At 45.4% G+C, this 20,189-nt stretch overlaps 1 protein-coding gene across 5 annotated transcripts in view; it reads left to right on the forward strand.

Annotated features, from left to right (window-relative positions):
• TSGA10 (testis specific 10) overlaps positions 1–20,189 on the forward strand; it is a 539,078-nt gene that overhangs the window by 136,033 nt on the left and 382,856 nt on the right. The window contains exon 1 of one of the 5 annotated variants that reach the window (XM_069636641.1): positions 6,910–7,108. The exons of the other annotated variants lie outside the window; for them this stretch is intronic. Within the exon in view, the coding sequence (XP_069492742.1) occupies positions 7,052–7,108 (57 nt within the window). The 5' untranslated portion in view covers positions 6,910–7,051. Of the gene's footprint in view, positions 1–6,909; positions 7,109–20,189 lie in introns of those variants that run through there. 5 annotated transcript variants of the gene reach the window in all.

The raw sequence follows: 20,189 nt of genomic DNA on the forward strand, positions 1-20,189 counted from the left end.
GCTCGCCCGAGCCTCGTCAGGTTGCAGGACGCGTTCAGAGTTCCGGGAAGTTTGTGGTTCCAGGGTATCCAGGATAGCGATCAACGAGTAAATAGGGGGGGAAATCCAGGAACAGGATAAAAGGCAAGGAAGGAAGTAAGAGGATCAAAGGAAACCAATGTAGAGAGTAAGCACACGTCGGGTCACTACCGAAGATAGCGTTGAGACGCGCGGACCCGCAGCGGCGTGACCAATTTATAGTACGTGCCACGACGTGAAAGCTAGTGCATAGCACGGAGCTTGGTACGGCCATGTTGGGAGGAACAAGGAGTGACAATGACCATGAGGTCCAGAAGGGGCAATTTCGCCGGGTCATGACAGTCTGAGACAAGAGACGCTATCCCGTGTGAGAGAAGAGAGGGAGATCCGCGGCTCGTCCTGACCCCCTCCGTTGTGTGGGAGGAGTTCGGAGCAGAAACCCCAATGACGAGCGGTTATATGGGGAAGACCTGAGAATACGCGTCGCTACGCGTATGAGGACAGCTGATGTGCCGGCCGAAGAGAATCTGACGGAGAAGGCGGAGCGACGATCTTCTGAGGTATGCAGCGCTGAGATCGAGCGAAGAAGTGAGAGAAGGGAATTACCGAAGCTGCCGAGGTACCCGGACAAACAGAAGCGCAGCTGATTGATGGACGATAAGCAGCGAAATTGCACAGGGGAGGCCTGTAAAGAAATAAAAGCAAACGTTACCGGGCCCAGAGGCCAATCGAGGAACTGCAGCTATATATATGTATAGACTGAAGTCAGCTGGGAAACTAGGATCCCGTGTGAGGCATCCTGTAATACGTGGGAGATACCATAGGGAAAGAACAGTTTCCCCTCCCCATATCTCATCTGTGCAAAGTCTCACTATATCATCAAGTGGGGAGAGAGCAAAGACCCTGTCTGATAAAACTGAGTTCAGAGACTTGAAAAGAACGTATATTAGCAAAAAGGAGGGAATCTAAAGTACTGTGGGCTGGAAGTGGGGACAGACTGCCTTCTTTTAAATCCGTAAGCTGGAATAGCTATCAAACAAGCCCAACGACAAGATAACTCGCCACATACAACAGCTACCTACGCAGAATCCTTAGAATTAATGGGACATTATTCCTCTTCAACTTTGAAGTTGACTGAATAAAGCCTGTTTTGTTAACCAAACTGCCTCATGAGTGTTTGTCCCACCCGCTAAATTGTAACAAGAAGTAATTTAATATTATTTCCCATGTGCCCTAGCACTCCATCAAAAGGTGCCTCAGACAGTGCCTGGCTGGATTCTTGCAGACATTGCATAGTGTGATTGCTGTGTCCCCCTGTCCTCTTATACTCAATATTTCCCCATTATGAAGGACATTGAGGCAGGCTCTCAGGAAATTACCTCTGATTTCCTAATCTGGGAATTTCACCAAGTAATTTGGTAAAGAGCCCAGGTTCTTATCCACCACCAGGAAGCTGTTCCATGGCTTGATCAGGCGCAGACTTTCAGTGGTTACAATCCAGTCCATGGTTTCGATCTCTTTTTTGACTTTCAATGGGTTGGTTATTAACTTTTCAGTGGTAGCATCTGCTTTTTCCAAAATGGCTTTGGCCTTTTGTTCTAAATAGAGCAGCAGCTTCGATTTATGCACATTCCTAAAGGGCCCTAAACTCAGAAAGTAGAGGCAGTTTCTGCCAAGTATTAGGCAGGGAAGACTAGTGTAGAGAAATAAACATGCTACTACAAATCAGTTATCACGTGAGAGACCCCCAATACTGCTGGCAAATCACCCAACAGAGTCAATAAAGGAGGGAATAAGACCAAGACCAAGTGAGAGTGCGATTCAAGGCTTTATCTAAATTAGGGCAAACAGAATCTACTCTGCTCACGCCGAGTGCTTTGCAGTAAACATGTTACAACTCATTTTTATACAGTTCTTGTCATCCAAGAGAGGGGAGGCCTAAGAGGCACAGAATGAATCGGGATTGGTCACTAAGAGTAGACACCTATAGGTGCTATAGGGTCGGTGATGGCTGATTGGTCCACTTGCATGTGACGAGATGACATGGTGCTTGGGGTCAAACATTCAGCTGGGCTCATCAGCCTGGTAATCCATGTTGATTCTTTGACATCCTATCTTTGCAACATTTTGCCCTAGTGGCCACACATTCTCATCCATTCAGAACTCTGACCTGTTCGCCCGGCGGCAAGGCCTGTATCTTAACACTTGTGAAAACAGTGTTCTAAGGCAGTCTTATTTATTGCTGGTCGTGAATTATTTGCCTCTATCAAAAGTATTACTCCCCTGTCCAAACGTATTCGGAATATAATAGGCAAGGGGTGGAGGTTAAGGGGTCATTGTATGGTCGGGGGTGTCCATTCAGTATCTTCAAGGAGCACTTCATTGTGGGGGTCCAGTGTCTGAATGTCCAAACATCACTAACTTTCTGTCGACATCAAAAATTATCTGGGCGAGTTGAGGCCCCCTTTGCTGTTTGATCTCATGCTATATTATGGCTCAAGGCCTTTTAGAATACATTTAACATACAGCTTTTTACATGTGGCTGGCTGTTTTGCACTTGAGTTACATAGATTCGAAGCATGCTTTCATCTTTAAATGACTAAATGTTTTTACTATAAAAAAGAGACAAAGAATTTGTCAATGAATAACTGAGTGTTAAAACATTTCTTTGAGATTCACTTATTCATAAAACGTGCAGGTTGTGGCTAAGGATCTATGAGGGTACCAGCTAGGAGTGACTAACTTCTGCATTATACTTATGCAGCATAATACGTGCATTACATTCAGCTTTGTCAAATATGAGCTAGCGTGTGCTAGTATGTAAAGATTTATATTTCGTTAGACATTGTGATGTTGCCATTCATTGTTACGAGCATTTCAGAGTCATAGGTAGACGTACATTGCACTTTCACATAACAGGTTATCATAAGAGCTTCAGTTACACACGTACATGTATTTACATTGCATTTACATTGTTTACTCATAGGCCTCTTAATTCTACTATCAGGTTTGTACGTGTTTGCTTTGATTGAGGGAGAAGAAGGCTCACAGGTTTAAGGGGTCTTCCAGCTGTTGACTTTGCCCTAGAGTGCACGGGGGATTATGTTTTTATGGCCAGGGTCTGTGGGGTGTGGGGCAGGTTTACAGAGACAGATAGCCCTTGCTTTGGCCCTTGCTCTGGGCTGTATCTGAGTCAGTGAAGGGAGTCGGAAGGCGAGTGATACAGTGTAGATTTTGTTATGTTCTCGCAGTCAGCCTTCTCATGGGAACCAAGCAGCTGTGTGGACGGCAGAGGGGAGGAGGTGGGGGGAGGCTCTCTCTTACTGTGTGCGCTCGTCAGGGAGGGCTGCAGGCTGGAGTGAACCCCTAATAGCCAGTTACTATTACAAAATGGAGTCTGTGATTCACAAAATTGAGTCTTAATCACCCCTGGTTTTGCTATGCAGGGTGTGTACGAGGGTATCGCGGCACCCAGAGATAGTCCCGTACGAAAGGGTTCACAGTTCCTGGAGGTGCTCCCGCACAGGTGCCCCGGGGCAGGGGCCCTGGACCCAAAGCAGCCGTGACTGGGCCTACCCAGGAAGTGTAGGAATAAGGGAGCAGGGGGTCTCAGGTACCCTCTCCTTCCACTCAACGTCTGCCTGATTCTATACATCCGCAGACAGAATACAACACTACTCAAACCTGGGACAGATTAATTTTGTGTTCCGTCACGTGGTCAGTACTTGACTAGTAGCTGGTGCTGTTCATTGTTTTAAAGCGGCCCCCTGTGTGCCGTGTGGGTCTGCTGGCATGCACCTACGAATCATTGCACACAGAGTTGTAGTTCGGGTGCCTCTTACTGCCACACCCCGGCACGGGTGGGCTCCTTTATTCACTGTGCACATTGATACCTTTTGCATCATCGCACTTACACCCGTCATTGATTCTGGTGATGTCATAACATCCCTACTTTATCATACCAATAATGTAAACAACAAACTACTGAAGCATGTCACACAACCCGTCATGTAGGGTGAGTTCTGAGTGTCCCATAGGCATCTCTACAGGAGGGCCCCCCTTGACCACACGCTCATGGATGTGTCTGGAGTCCATCAATACTCCTGGAGGAACAAGACATCTCTTGTCTGTGCTGATGCTTGGACACCATTCAGACCTGGATGTCATCCATCCACCTACCTAAAACTCAACCCCACCAAAACTGAGTGTGTGCTTACCCCACACTCCTCACAACAACAGATCGTCCAAAATTGGCTCAACAACATAAAACTAGAGGGATTCACTCCCATGCTGACCAACTCAGCCAAATCCCTAGACTTCATTGTCAATAGAGGTCTCTCCCTCCAAAAACATGAGGCCAAAAAAGCCCAAACCGCCTGGCTGCATATCTCCACACTTTGGAAAATCAAACCCTTCATCCGCCCTCCTAACTTCTGTACAGTAGTCCAGGCACTGGTCGTCTCACACATTGAATGGGGTAATGCCCTCCTTGCTGGGCTCCCAGCCACGTACCTTGCTCCCATCAAAGCTGCCCACCATGGCGCAGCCCGTCTTATCGTGGGTGCCCGCAGATTCAACCACATCACCCCCATCCTATGTGGTCTCCATTGGCTCCCCCTCTCTGCAACAATTCTCTTTAAAACCATGTGCATCACATGCAAAGCAGTCTCCAACGGAACCCCACCTAACCTGGCAGCCAAACTCCCTATCTCAGGAGGTTCCTGCACCTCCTGTAGTTCGACCATCAAAAGGTGAGTCCATGCTTACCCATAACGAAAGGACCAGAAAGCGGTCCGTCTGCTATGCCTCACCACTCTGGAACTCACTCCCCCTGGAGGCTCGTACTGCCCCTTCCATCATGCAGTTCCGCAAAATAATGAAGACATGGCTTTTTCATCGCTTCCTCTCCCAGGAAACCCTGACAATCCCCCACAGTACTGCATTACTGTTAAAAAGGCTAGCTCGACGCTAGCCTCTGTCTTCTCCTGAACTCTGTGAAGCGCTCCGCTGCCTACAGGCCATGATCGCGCTATAAACAATAAAAATTCAAGAAAATAAAAATACAACTGATATAAAGGCGTGTGGATACAGTTTCCTTGTCCCTGGGTGATTCTGAACACTGTATTGAGGGTAATCATAAGGTGTTCCGCCTCTCCATTAGCCCTAGGCCACACTGGTGTTATACGCCTGTTCTTGATGTTCAACGATGACAAAAGCTCCTGGAAGTCTCCCCTGTGAGAAGAGGATCCGTTGTTGATATCTCCTCTGCTAGACTGTGTGGCAAACACCTTCTCCAGAGCAGGAATAGTGTCACTTGCCACTGTGCAGCAAACAAAGTCCACTTCCCGATAGCAAGCACATTGATCACTGATAACGACAAAGGGCTGTTCAGTGCTGATTGTACCAAAATCCATGCTTACATTTGTCAAGGGCCTACATTTTGGACAGGGAGTTCAATGGGTGGAGGGTGAACGACCAGTGCTGAGTCCTGACCCCAGACTTACCTCTGTATTAGGTTTTCTACCTGATTTTCAAGGTTGCGAAACCATGCCTTTTCCTTCAGTCTCGCTTTGGTCTTTGCAGAGCCTTGATGGTCTTTATGTCCAACACCTTGGGCAGCAGAGCAGAGATACCACTTTGTGTACATTTCGCAGAAGCAGCCTTTCAGGTGCTATTGATAACTTGTGACAGATCATCAGCAACCGTGGGAATCTCGCCCCTGGGATGTGAATACAGGATCAGTACCTCCATACAGCAGAGCTAAGCTATTTATTAAATTTATAATAATAATACAATCTTCCCTTGAAACTGAGAGAGGAGAATTCTATTTGAGTTTTGAGAAAAGGACTGAAGACACACTTGTTTAATTAAACTCCTGGTGGCTCCCGCTCTTCTCTTGTGGTTTGTTAACCTGTGTATGCCTCATGTCTGTCAGCGCCCTTAAGCCTTAGGGTCAGTGGTCTCTTGTGCTATACAAATTTAGAATAATAATTATACGGTTTCCTGTGGCACTGACTTATACAGTGGGGGGAGGTCATTGATGGAGTCACCTTGTTGTGATTTCAGAAAATTCTTGGATTTTTTTTTAAATTGTTTATATATCACGCAGAGCGTACGGCGTCCACCCCCGTGTTCCCTCGACTTGACCTGCCTGTCACTGACGGTGACATCATAACATTGCTTGGTCAGGATTGAGGCGCACTGCAGACCTGCGAGTGGGTGCCAGCAAATCAATGACAGTGGTTGCTAGTGGTTGTGATTGCAGTCTTTTGAATTGACAGAGCTGGGTGCCAGGCATGAAACTGAAATAGGAAGGGGCGCTGGAATGGGGTGCATTGGAGCTGTGTATGGACGCCACTACTCGAATGGCATGTTATCTCTCCCCCAATCCTGCGATGTCACGTCACACGTGCAGGTGTGCTGTCCCTTCCCTAACCCTGCAGTCACAGGACACACATGCATGCTACTACAGTCAATGGCCAGCATTTTACAGTTCTATTGTGTTGCTTCAGTAACCCCGCACTGGCACTGTCATAGCTCACGCGGTGTTGCTATTCATTCTACTGCCCTGGGAACTCAGATGAAACATATAATATCACAGATTGGATGCTCCTCCTGGGTCACCTTTGCAGTTTCTTGCCAGACAGGAACTGCGTGGCGGCTGTCCCTTCCCCAGCCCCGCGAGCTTTGGGCATACATGACAAGTAGTTTTGCCGGTGAGCCCAGACTGGGCAGCATTGGGGGAGGGACTCCGGGCCAGCACCCTTCTTGTGTTTGGAACTAAAGTGTGGGCGGGGAACTGAAGGGACAATGCATCCCAGGTCAAAGGGGTGCACAGAGTAGGAGGGGGAGGGAGAGCTATTCTGCCAACGGTGTCCAGGCGCCACAAGGAGGGAAATGTTGGAAAAGAGCGGGCAGAAACCCCGGGCGCAGCGGGGGAAGCGGGCGTTTCAGGTGGATAAGGCGGCACTGGGACAGGGAGCATAGAGTGGCTGGATCACACACGCCCGCACGCACGCACAGAGCAAGCACCATGAACTCCAGGTTCACCGGCAGCCGCGGCAGGAGGAAGACAGGACTGCACTCCCAGGTACCGAGCCGAACGTCTTTAGTGGTACGGGCGCATAGGAAATTCGTCCAGCTGCACGTTTACGGGCTCATGCGAATCTGCTTTCTGCAGCAATAGTGATATGTGGAGGGGTTGGGGGGTTTGCATAAGCACGTGGATGTGGTTTGGAGTTTCTCCCCGTGAAACAGCGAGAAAGAAACGACGAGGCAGTGGAAGGAGGGGTGGCGAGGCTACCTCCGAGCCCGGTGTAGTTTGCTCGGGGTGTATGCTATCGGGCATCCCGTGGCAGATCGTGAATTTAAAGAGCTGCACTTTATGGGATATGGGAGGATACGCCTCTCCTTTGAGCACAACAAACTTTGGCCTGTCTTTTAGCAGTCCGAAGAGATGTGGCCTGGGTGGGTGGCTCGCTGTGGTAGCCCGGTTCTAGTAAATAGTGCCATTCAGCATGTGCTGCTACTGCCAACCTGACACTAACACCAGCACAACGAGAAAGAAGTAGACAGGAGCAGCGCGCAGGCGTACTAAAGTGCACGCGAGTTCACGTAGCCATCATCCAGTTGCCTTGCCGACGGCGTCGCGTTGCCACCTTCTTCCAGGAAGCGGCTGTTCACTGCGAATCCAACAGTTGTCTGCTGACGCTGAGCCACTGTCTCATCCCTCCAGTGGTGCCAACTTTTAAATGTACCGTGGGCGGGAGAGGAGGTTGGGGTAGTGGATGCTTCATCACACAGACATCAGCTGTCCAAAGCCTTTCCTGAACGGTGTAAACTGTCAAGCTGCAGGAAAGCACAGATGTTTGTCCTGAAGTTTTAATTTGTGGCAGCAAAGCATTACAATAAGGGCAGATAACGGTTATTAGCCTAGGCACAGCGGTGCCTGGGGAATAACTATTGCCCATTAAGAGGTGTGCATGGGGGCGATAATTAATGGGCGGGGAAGCATGACGTTACATGGTGTATGAAGACTCTAGCATATGACGTTACATTTTCTTTCACTGGGAATACAGTTTTAAAAACGCACGCTTTTAGGCTTTTGCTGTGATCTTGTCGGGATATTTAGAATAAAGGATATAATCCTATTTTTGCTCGACATGTTTCTAAAATTATTTATATAATGTCAGGTTGGTGTTTTATCTAATTTGTGTACTGTACAACTACTATTTAATCTTTCCAAACCCTAACACATTATTTAACAATGCAGGGTAAAATATGTGGCCAAGTGCTCAAATCACTAACTGAGACCAAATCTTGGGTTCACCCCTTGAGCAAATCATTTATTGTAACTGCCTTATCTGCAAAAATTGGGAGCCATGAGAAAAAAATCCTCCCTAACATTGGGACAGATTTAGGGGTAATTTTCCAATCCCCCAGGTTGATACATTAAGAGTAAAAACCGCATGTAAAGGGATCATTTTCCAATCCCCCAGGGTGCTAAATGAAGATGAAAAACCACATGTAAAAGATTTACTTTTTGTTTTACCTCATTTGTCACTCCAAGGGATTTTTAAGATTTTGACTGGCTCAGGTGGGTACCCAGGACCAAACTTACATGCCCATTCCCCATCCACTACATCATTCAAAAACAAATGCATATCCGTCATCATCTTATTCTGATGATGGCAGATATGCATTAGATGCCTATGGATAGATGCCTATGGATGCCTATGGACTCCGCCAGCTTTTATCAGCTGGTACAAACTGGCAGATTCACGTTGTAATTCATGGAAATGCCTGATGCCATGCACACTAAACACATCTGTTGGGAGACCCCAGGGTTTAGATAAATTAGAGTGGGTTACCCCTGGAAAAGCAAACCACTAGACAAACAAACCCTCCCTAATTAATATAGTTCAAATAGTTAAAACATGTTTATTTGCGCTAATAAAACACATAGGCATAAGGCTGACTTTCACCTAGCTAGATCTCTTTTTCCCTAAACTCAATTTATACAATATATATGCACAACATTAAAGGAATACATTGCATAATATTACATTATACAGTCCAATATCTTAATACTTTAACATTCACTCTACACAACCATTCCTAAAGTGATCTATTCCTCAGTTACCTAAAGTGCACTAGTGCTATACTGTATCCACAAAAACTCAATGGTCCTCATCAGGAGATAGGTGGTAGCCCTTAAATGCGGCGGCAATGCGATTACCGCCGCACTTAAGGGCTGGCCCAATCACGAGTTGGGCGGAATGTTAGGAGTTTTACCTCCAGCTTCTTACTAGGGATAAGAATCTCCACATTCTGCCTGTTTTCGGCGCTATTAGCAAGGCGCTGATAGCACCGAAAAAACTCATTGTGTCCAACGGACCCAATGGGGAATGGTAACTTACTGCTGCACTGCAACTCGTGATCGAGTAGCAGTAACCCTATTTGTGCCGGGATACAGCCTATGCCCTGATGAGATCCAATAACATATGCAAACATATCCTTGTACAATTTATGAAATGCACAGTTTGGTCACACGGCCCAAAATGTTTCGTTCACCGCAATCATAGAATGAATCATCAGAACAGGGGTAGCACCCAATAACTCATAATTCTGCCAGGAGATCTTGGCCCAGTTTCAATGATATATGCCAGTCATGCCAATAATGAACACATTAACCTCTTTATGAATCTAGTAAACATTTACAACATCAAAACTGTTCTTGCACAATCACATACTGATGTTGGTTCAATTCTCTAATACCTGGAGCATTTTTCATTATTCTGAACTGAGCGGTAAGGCTGCCTCCATTCTTTACATTTCTCATTATGTTTCTGTAAACAACCAATATGCCCAAAGTCATTCATTTATCTTTAATGATAAAAAAACAATGTGTGTGATTATGTCTTAAATGAATAAAACACACCCTTGCATTATCTTCTCTATGAATGAGAAAACTTTCAAGTCTGTCTCAAGGCTGAAAAAGAGACCAGAATATTGTTCTTCTGGCCTCTCTCATGAGATCATCCCTATCATACTTGTTATTGTTATTGTTATTTTGCATTTATATAGCACCTTATATACCATTGGTATGGTCTGAAGGCGCTGGTAGGTTGAACGCCCTTGGGAACCGAAGTTCAGGTCAGTAGAGAGAGTAGAGGGAGTCCAAAAGTGCGTGTGCGCACCAGGTATGTGTGCAGCTGGTGCGGAAATCGAGTGGTAGCTGCTTCTTAGCTGTAGGTGTGGTGGTTGAGCGGTCAGGAGTATGTGTTCGTTCTGGTCGGTTTTACCCAGAACGAGTGTGGCTGCGTTAGGCCTGAGGAGAACGCCTGGCTGGGGGGTGTGAAACCAGCAATGATTACTTAGAGTGATGTGGAGTAAGCGGGAGAATGTAGATATGAGAACAGTTATACCGAATGGTGTCATAGTATCCCTGTGTTCTAGATGAGTGGTGGTGTAAGGGGGAGAGTAAGCGTGGGGTGTGGTATGATGTATGTTATCAAGTGTTTCCTTCATTCCAAAGCATATTAAGTATCGTCCGTTGCACATATTCGTCCGTTCCTCATACTCGTCCGCTCCACACATTCGTCCAGTCATTATCATCGTCTAGTTCACACCCTCGTCCAGTCGGCACACTCGTCCAGTCCGCGCGCTTTCTTTGCTGCGATTGGTGTGAGAGAGGGTAGGGGGGTCAGAGGTGGAGACAAAGGCAGCTTTGGTTCTCGCTAGGGCTAGGCGCGCAGTTTTTAGGGAGTTTTTGCTATAGGTGCTTTGCTGGGTCGGTGTTATTTTGGTGATGCTAGAACGGAACCGGTTGGTTTTAGGGAAAGAGCCAGGTTTTCAGTAGTTTGCGGAAAGCTGTTAGCTCCTCGGTTAGCCTGATGTGGGGTGGGAGAGAGTTCCATAGGGTTGGGGCTAGGGCTGAGAATGATGCTCCGCCCAACCTGACTGAGTTTGTCTTAGGAATTACTAGGAGGCCGGCTGTGCTTGATCTAAGGGTGCGAGTGGGGTGATAAGCTATTAGTTTTTCTTGAAGATATTGCGGTCCAGTTTTATGTACTGCTCGATGGGTGAGGCATAAGGTTTTGAAAGCTCCCCTACGGGCTACTGGAAGCCAGTGCAGTGTCTTGAGGGCTGGGGATACGTGGTCTCTTGGACCAAGCGCAAGTAACGCTTTGGCCGCCGCGTTTTGTGCTCTTTGAAGTTTGTTCATTTGGTAGGCATGGATTCCGAGGTATAGGGGGTTGCCGTAGTCCAGCCGAGCGATGACGATTGATTGTACCGCAGAGAGACTGTTAGGAAATGATAGATATGGAAAGATGCGCCTAAGGTTTTTGAGGTGGTAGTGGCAGGACTTTGAGACGTTGTTGACTTGGCGCGAGAGTGTTAGGTCAGAGTCTAGGGTGCATCCAAGATTTTTCACTGTCTTGGAGGGTATCGGCGAGTTGCCCATGGCGGTTGGCCAGGGCAGTGGGTGCGGGAGAAGATCTGGGTTGCCGCACACCATGATTTCTGTTTTGGAGGGGTTTAACAGGAGGTGGTTTTGGGTCATCCAGCGTTCAATGTTAAGGAGGCAGGCTGCCAGGTCAGGTCGTGAGTTAGGATTCGTGTTCAAGAATTTTAGAATTAGTTGTGTGTCATCGGCGTAATTGTAACATAGGATGTTGTGTGCACGAATTATCGGTGGGAGGGTGATCAGGTAGAGATTGAAAAGGAGAGCAGATAGACACGCTCCTTGTGGGACTCCTGTGTCGACTGGTCGGGCTTGGGAGGTAAAGTTGGAGAGTGTCGTTATTTGGTGCTTGCCCTTGAGGAATGAGGCTATCCATTTGAGGGCGGTTCCACGTATTCCTAGGGAGTGGAGGCGATCAAGGAGTATTGAGTGATTGATCGTGTCAAAGGCGGCTGATAGGTCGAGAAGGATTAGTGCGGCGCATCCCGCGGAGTCAGCAGTCATTTTAAGGTCGTCCAAGATAGAGGTTAGGGTGGTTTCAGTTCCGTGACAAGTTCTGAAGCCTGATTGGGCGGGGTCTAGGAGTTTGTTGGCTTCAACAAAGGCGTTAAGTTGAGAGCAGGCGGTTCGATCAATGAGTTTGGCGAGGAACCTGGTGTTTGATATGGGGCGGTAGTTTTTGGGCTCGAGCGGATCGAGCAAGGGTTTTTTAATCAGGGGTTTGACGTGCACCAATTTGAATGCGTCTGGAAAGGTACCGGAAGAGAGGGAAGCATTTATGATGGATCTTGCGTGTTCTCCTGCGCAGGTGGAGGCAAAGATTTCTTTAAGGGTAGTGGCTGGGCATGGATCTAATGGAGATCCGGACGGTTTGCGGGCAGATAGGAGTTTGAGAAACTGTTCTGTTGTTAATGGACTGAAAGAGTCGAACGTTGGTTGCGTGGAGGTTGCGGCTGATGGGTTCGGTGGTACGGGCTGAGGATTGTCTAGTGGCTGTAGGAGTGCTAGTTTGGAGGTTAGAGTATTTGTCCTTTCTATAGCTGTGGAGTGGAAGTGGAGGGAGAGTGAGTCACAGAGTGATTGCGATGCGGTCGGGATGGTTGTGTTACAAGCTGGATTGGTGAATTCGGAGATAATTTTGTGGAGTTCTTTACTTGGGTTTTTGCAGTTTAGGATTCGGGAGTTGTAGTGTGCCTTTTTTGTTTTCCGGATTTCGGCTTTGTACCGATACATCCCCCAAAATGGAGCACCTAATGCAGATCTTACTTGTGTTTTCATGGCTAACACCGTCTCTTCATTTGGCATGCCTTGCCTTTCAATCCACTCTCATGTATGGGATTTACTTAGTCCCTGTAAGATATGAAAGAACTGTTGTCACTGGCTGCCAACACTGAAACGTTCCGTTGTTACCGGAACTTGAATCAAGCACATCTACGTACATCAGAACAGGATGTAACTGCAGCGTCTTGTAGCCTCAACACCAGCCTCCTTTGATGGTCTATGCTGGGTTCTAGTTCAACCTAGTTTCCTTGTTCGGTGTCTACATGATTACGTAGCGTTGTGCAGAGGTACTTTCTTCGAATACATAAGAAAGTATCAGTTAGGTGCGCTATTCCAACAAACAACTCGTCACCTACTCATAACTATGATAACGTCTTGTTGCTGTTCAATCGCGGTGCTACCATTTTAGGTGCAAAACATGACTCCTTCATTGTGTCATAAACTATGATTTAACATTTGATTTTTGACTATTCAATATTTTCATTCAATCCTCCCATGCCACTTTTTTACAAGAAAATAATGTCCTGCTCCTTTCTCAATAATCTTTCTTTATCCATTGGTAAATCCTTTCCTTTTATCTGTTTATAAACAATCGTCCAGCGCAGATCATCAGCATTATGTTTCAATGCCACAAAGTGATTAGTTAGGGGTGCCGTGAGGATTTCGTTTTTAATACAGCTTTTATGTTCTGTAATCCTAGTCTTGATTTTTCTCTCGGTCTTTCCGATATTTAATAAATCACACAGACACCAGATGGTGTAGACGGCCATGTCTGGGTTACAGTAGGTGAAAACATGTTGCCGTCATGGGGTGGTAAACCCCAAATGACACTCAACACTTCTTTGTATGGAGTCAAAAAATGTACATGTACCGCACGGGGCATGACCCTCAATTTTATTCATATCCCATAATTCAGGTAGAAACTTTTCTTTGTCTTTTGGGATTCGGATATCGTTTCTCATAAGTAGTTCTTTAAGGTTCCTACTTTTCTCTAAGGCACAAATTGGTGCATGTTTCATCTTAATAGTGCCCTGGAAAACCTTCCCATTTTTGTTAACAGCTTTCTTTATGACGTTAGATAAGCATGAAAATGTGCTCACAAAAACAAGTCTCTCAGAATCTTGTTGATTTTTTTGGGACATATTCCAAAACAGCTTCTCTATTATTATTCATTGCTCTGCATTGTTCACTAGTCTTCTGGGATATCCACGCTAGATCAACTTCTTTTTTAAAGCATTAGCCTTAATTCGTTCATGTAACAAAAGCTTCTGCTTCTTTCGTGTGTCCTCCCCAAATTAGCAGTACAATATCGATGTAGCGTTCCCAAAGTCTGATCTTCTGATTGAACGGGTTACTAGTAGGATAGTTCACTGTCTCTTCCAATTTTTCGTCATATAGGTTAGTGAGTGCTACAGCAGAACCCATCACTGTGCCATGAATCTGTGTGTAGTAATCATCCTGGAACATAAAGCAGTTTTCCATTAAGAACATCTCTGTACACCACATAACAAATGAATTGGTTGTTGTGACATTCTGGCGTTTAACATACAGTAGTTCTAACCTATTTAAAATGGTCTCTTGCGGAATCATTGTATAGAGTGACGTGATATCCAAGCCTATTAGTACATCTTTCTTGAGATCAAATGCATATCCCTCCACTAGTTTAATTACCACTGTAGTGGCTTGAACATAAGACTTCATATCTTTAACCTCTTAAGTGCCATTGAGGTTCCCCCCCAGTGCCAATGGTTTTTTTTTCAAATCGCGGTATTCACCGCCCAAACCCGCCAGCATTTCTCCCCTCATTAACCCCTTAAGTGCCACCGACGAGCCGGCTCGTCGGTGGCAACCTGGAGCGGTTTTTACCGACGAGCCGGCTCGTCGCTGGCATTTAAAGGGTTAATATAGGGGATAAAGTAAGCATCAGCAAACTTTGATAACGGTTCTAAAACTGAGTCAATCCCTGAAACTATAGCTCTCCCCAGTAGTTTAACTAAACACTTATGAATTTCGGGCAGTATATAAAATTTAGGGACGATAGGATTTTCATTAACGAGGAACTGAGCTTCCTGTTTACAAAGCCACCCCCTATGTCAAGCTTTCTCTACCTTCGGTTTAATGATGCTTTTGCGTTTAGCTCACGGGTCTCCTTCTAACTTAACATAACACATTGTATCTTGTAGTTGTTGCAGACATTCCTCAATATAATCTGTTCTTTTCAGGAGTACAATTGCACCTCCTTTGTCGGCTGTACAGATGATAATGTCTCCATTTTGGGCTAACGTTTTGACTGTCTCTTGTTCACCCTTTCCTGCACTCTATATCTGGCATGAACAGCCCAATGATTGTCCCTAAACTGTGTATGTAAGGTTTTTCAAAGTATATTTAAAATTACAAAATAGTCATTTAGATTCTTCTTTCAGAGACAGTATTTGTTTAAAAAAATCCAACTCAACTCGTTTCAAGACCTTAGTCCCTTCTTCAGGAGCGAAATAAGAGTCAATCCTTAGAATTAACAAAAACAAGGAACCATCAGTAGTGTTTTTATTAGAATAACTTGATTATCAAATAGGTGAAAGGTTTGGTCATTTACATCATGTCATGTAGGAGATTCGAATTAAAGGGATACTTTTAAGTATTTCACTTGAAGGATCAAGGGAATTATCCCAACATTTTCAATGAAGCTATCTCACTACGACATCATCTAGAGCATTAAGAAAATAAGCGCAATTTTGAAAAAGACTTAAATGAGGCAGAAACACGTGTCAACATATGGGCAATTTTGTCAATAGGAATTGTGTTAAATAAAATGTCCATTTGCTACTGAGCTTTGGAATATGGCGCATTTAATCCAATTGATCTTTGATAGTCTTGGAATGTCTGGATCACCATTGGGGTACACCATTGCAATTAGTAGCTATTCTAAGGACTGGGCATACCTTAAGGCACCCACAAGGGGTGACAGACAACTTTAATAACCTAGGGGTATGGTGGCGCAGAGTGACAAGTTATACCCGCCCAAAACAATATTGACAGAAAAAAGGGTCTTGCACAGAGTGAAATAGGATTGGAGCAGGCTAGTGGGGAGAGCAACAAATAGAAAGAGATCAACATAAAAAGTGTGACACACAGAACAAGACACACATAGAAAGTGAGAAAAATAGAGTACTATGTGACTGGGTGGGTGGACGGGTGAATTTCATAGAACTGGGTCGGGGGCATCCAGCATGGCCCTCTCACAAGAGCAATTTTTGGACCTTACTGGGTGTGAGTCCTGGCTCACTTAAAGCCCAGATTGCGGAGTTTCTGCAGTTATTTTTTGCATTTTGTGACCGGGCCCCTGCCCTCCAGTCTTGTAAGGGACATGCAAGCAGTAAACCAAGCTTCTAGCTAAACTCACCTTTCGTGGTCTATTGGCTGGGTACCAAAAAGCTATTATAGCTGCAAAAACATCTTACTTTAGTAAGAAGGTGGAAAACGCTATTGATAAACCCAAGGCCCTGTTTGAATTGGTCCAATCTCTTTCCTGCCCGACAAAAGCGGGCTCTCTGGTAACTCCCTCGCAGGATCTCTGTGACTCAGCCTCCTCTTTCTTTTTTTCTAAGATCGAGGCTATTCGTAATGATATTGGTGATGTGGCTGCTCGCTCCCCTGGTGCTCCCGTACTGCCTGCGCCTAGTGCCTAATGGTCCTCGTTTACCGTGTTTTCTGACCTGGACATTCTTAAAGCTATTCACAGCCTTAAATCTGCCTCCCCGGCTGATGCTATTCCTTTATCTCCGCTTAAAGACATTTCTGGTGAGCTGATGCCTCATATTACTGCTGTTATTAATGTGTCCTTTCAATAAGGACTTATCCCTAGCCCTCTGAAACATGCACTTGTGCTTCCCTTATTGAAAAAGCCATCCCTTGATCCTGGGGTGTTGGCCAAATTTCTTCCCAGTTCCCTTCTGCCCTTCTCGATGAAGGTTTTAGAGTCTCTGGTGTCCCCCCTCCTTTCGTCCTTCCTGGAATCGTCTGGATTTGTTGATCCCTTTCAGTCTGGTTTCTGTCCAGGGAGGGGGACTGAATTGGTTCACAATTCAGTAATGGACGATATTGCCCGTTTGGTTGATCGGGTGGGAGCAGTATTACTGTTAGGCCTGTCTGCTGCGTTTGACACGGTCGACAACCCCACCCTGCTGTCCCGCCTCTCAGCCGCTGGTAATTCTGGTCAGGTGTTGGACTGGTTCTCTGCCTTTCTTGCAGACCATTCCCAGTCGGTATCTCTCCCCCCTTTTTTCTCTCAATCTGTGCTACTGTCGTGTGGGGTTTCCCAGGGATCTGCACTTTCCCCAATCTTGTTCAAAATCTACATTAGACCGCTTCTTCTTCTTATTCTATCTCACGGCTTTAGATATTATTCCTACGCCGACGACACGCAGATTCTGGTCCATTTGGACCTTACCTGTGCGGATACTGCAAGTCGGCTGACGAGATGAATGGAGGACCCGGGCTCATGGATGGCGGCCAATTGGCTTAAACTCAATGGTAATAAGACAGAGGTGCTTGTTGTCGGAAAAAACCCAGCCCTCTTTCTTTCTGGACATCTGAGTTCTGGCCTGTCTCACTGGGCCCTTGCCCACTGCCTTCTGCCTCAGTAAAAAATCTGGGGGTAACAATGTCATCATCTCTATCTATGGCGGAACAAGTGGCAGCTGTCTGCAAATCTGGACACTTTAAATTACGCATATTGCGTAAAGTGCTTCCTTTTGTTCCAGCCAAATTTCATGCACCGGTGGTGGACGCTCTGGTCTTTAGTACAACCGATTATTGCAACTCGCTTTATCTGGAGCAACCACGCTATCTTACCAATCAGCTTCAGCTGCTTCAAAATGCTGCTGCCAGGCCAGTGTTGCATCCTCCTTTTCGAGCACACATGTCTCCACTCCTTAGGCAGCTTCACTGGCTTCCCATCGAGAAGAGGATTCTGTTCAAGTCTATGTGTATCGTTCACCAGGCTTTTTATTAGCTTGGGGCAGAATATATCAAGGAAAAGTTCCCACGCTATGTTCCGTCCCACCCTCTGCGGCCTCAGTCCTTTTAGTGATGGCTGCAAAGGCCTGGAACGATCTTCCACTGGCCCTTCGAGCTTTGGATGACCATCTTGTCTTTCGCCGATCTTTGGAAACGTACCTGTTCTAGGTCCCTTATCGGCGCCACCCCTCCGCTCTATCTAGCACCATGATGCCTTTGGGCGTACGAGAGCTTTAGAAATGCACATAACATAACATAGTGGCTCTAAGCCTTAGAGGAATTTCCCTAGATTCCCCCATGAGGCAAGATTGGGAGCAGCAGGCTGCTCCCACATCTTATAGGTGGCAAGAGAAATGGGAGAAAAACAAGTGATGTGTGGAAGGTAGCACGTCTCAGGATTAGGCAAGCAGACCGTATGCCTAAAAAGAGTTTCTTCTCTTCCACCACCACACTTAGAAACTGTGTAACAGAAGGAGAATCCATGCCCACTGTCCCTTGGCTAATGGGGCAGGGGGCACTGAAAATAAAGCCAGGTAGGCAGACTCCATACACTGTTAAGGCCGACGGGACCACTTTGGCCAACCAAGCATTGTAGTACTTAATTTATTTCACATTTCTGTTGAAGGGTACTATGGCTCACAAGTTTGTGTCATGAGCAACAGTCAAGCCAAGGATCAATTCAGCATTATGTAAATTAAAAATATTGTTTTACATGGAGCAGACAACATTGTCTGTTAAACCATGTGTCAGTGAGGCCTTTTTGTGTAGTTAACATTTCACAGAATCACTTCTAGGTCATCCCAATTGTGACAACCAAAGAAAAGATCAGTTTAAGTCGAACGATTTGCCTAAGATCACCCGTTGGTCAGAAGGGGGAGCCTTTCCTTGAGACCAGTCTTTATGATTGCACAGTTTACAAACTTGTGCATTTCCCATTGTACATTTTCCTGGGTAAATGATAGATGGTTACAGAGTTCTGTTATTTAGCTCACATTCTGTATTCTTCTGCAACCCCTGGATGGCACTACCTTATGAATACAGTCGATCAGGGTTTTGGCTGAGCCCATGATCCAGTCCCCCTACGAGATGCCAACGCCCAGGCCATGTATCCAACTCAAGGTGATATTATTTAAAAGCGCCTCCACTTATTGGCTAGAGGGCAGTAGGACCCTAATGTTATACTTTAACAAAGAACAATGTGGTACTCCTCTCTCAATAATGACTACTAAGGGTGAATATGGTGCATGTTATTTTCTCTCATTTCTAAACATTTAAAACGCTTATGAATAATGCTGGTGACATATTTACAAAGACAGGACGTGTCCATAGTGATATATATAATAATGTACTGCTATACATTGCTGATGATCTATTCTATTTCAAACTCCAGCCCTTCACATTTCAATTCATAGGACTACATTACCACTACCCTAAAGGCGCCAGCCACACGGGGTGGCCAAGCTTTGTAATAACTCTTCCTTCCTTATATATACACTGGAAGACACGCCACTCTATTTTGTGTTCATATTTGTGCCCAAATATCAAAACCCACATATTTGACCCCGCGGTGGCAAAACAGTTCATGAGATTGAAATTCAACATAAGTGATGCCCTAATTACCCGAGGAGTTAGAAGTGGCATTGTCAGGCATGCTAGATTGTGTCGTCTATGTGGCACAAACGCAATAGAAACTATTGAACCCATTCTAATGTCTTGCGAAAGTCTCCACATGATGCACTTATTTAAAATCTTATCAATGGTTTCAATGACAATAACGTGAGTTTATTATGGGCTGATTTCATTAATGATCACAACTTGATTTTTTACCTGGTAATATTTTACTGGCAGTGGGTAGAGATAATCAAGCTTTTAAAATCCTAAAAGTAATTCAATGACAACTTATTTTAGAATGTTAAGGAATTGTTGTTATTCTTAACGGTTGCTGAGTTACTCAAATTTTTATTTCAAAAGTTGTATTATAACTAAGGTTTTAACTCGTTGTATTGTAATGTCTACTGATACTAAGAGCGAGATGTGTCTTTAATTGTTAGATCTCAACGAGATGATGGTTCCCAACCCATGTTATCCTGTTTTTAATTGTTGATTGTTTTATATATTTATAGTTATTGTAATTGTAATGTTTTTTTACTGTTGTATGTACAAAGCCTAGTGCTGAATGTATATTAATCAATAAATAAATAAATAAATAAATAGCAAATTGGATCCTCACTACAACAGACGCCCTGGAATTGGTAGTGGGCTACCTGTAGGGTAATCCTGTTTTATGACATATTTTTGGTCCCCAGCAAAGACTCCTGTCCTGACACTCACCTGTTAGGTTGAGGGGCTAATCAAAGACATTAGTCACTTTCCACATTTGCTGCCCGTGGGGCAACACAGCTTTCAC

This window comes from Ambystoma mexicanum, chromosome 7p, assembly GCF_040938575.1.
Source record: "Ambystoma mexicanum isolate Mex_15411 chromosome 7p, UKY_AmexF1_1, whole genome shotgun sequence".
Lineage (NCBI taxonomy): Eukaryota > Metazoa > Chordata > Amphibia > Caudata > Ambystomatidae > Ambystoma > Ambystoma mexicanum.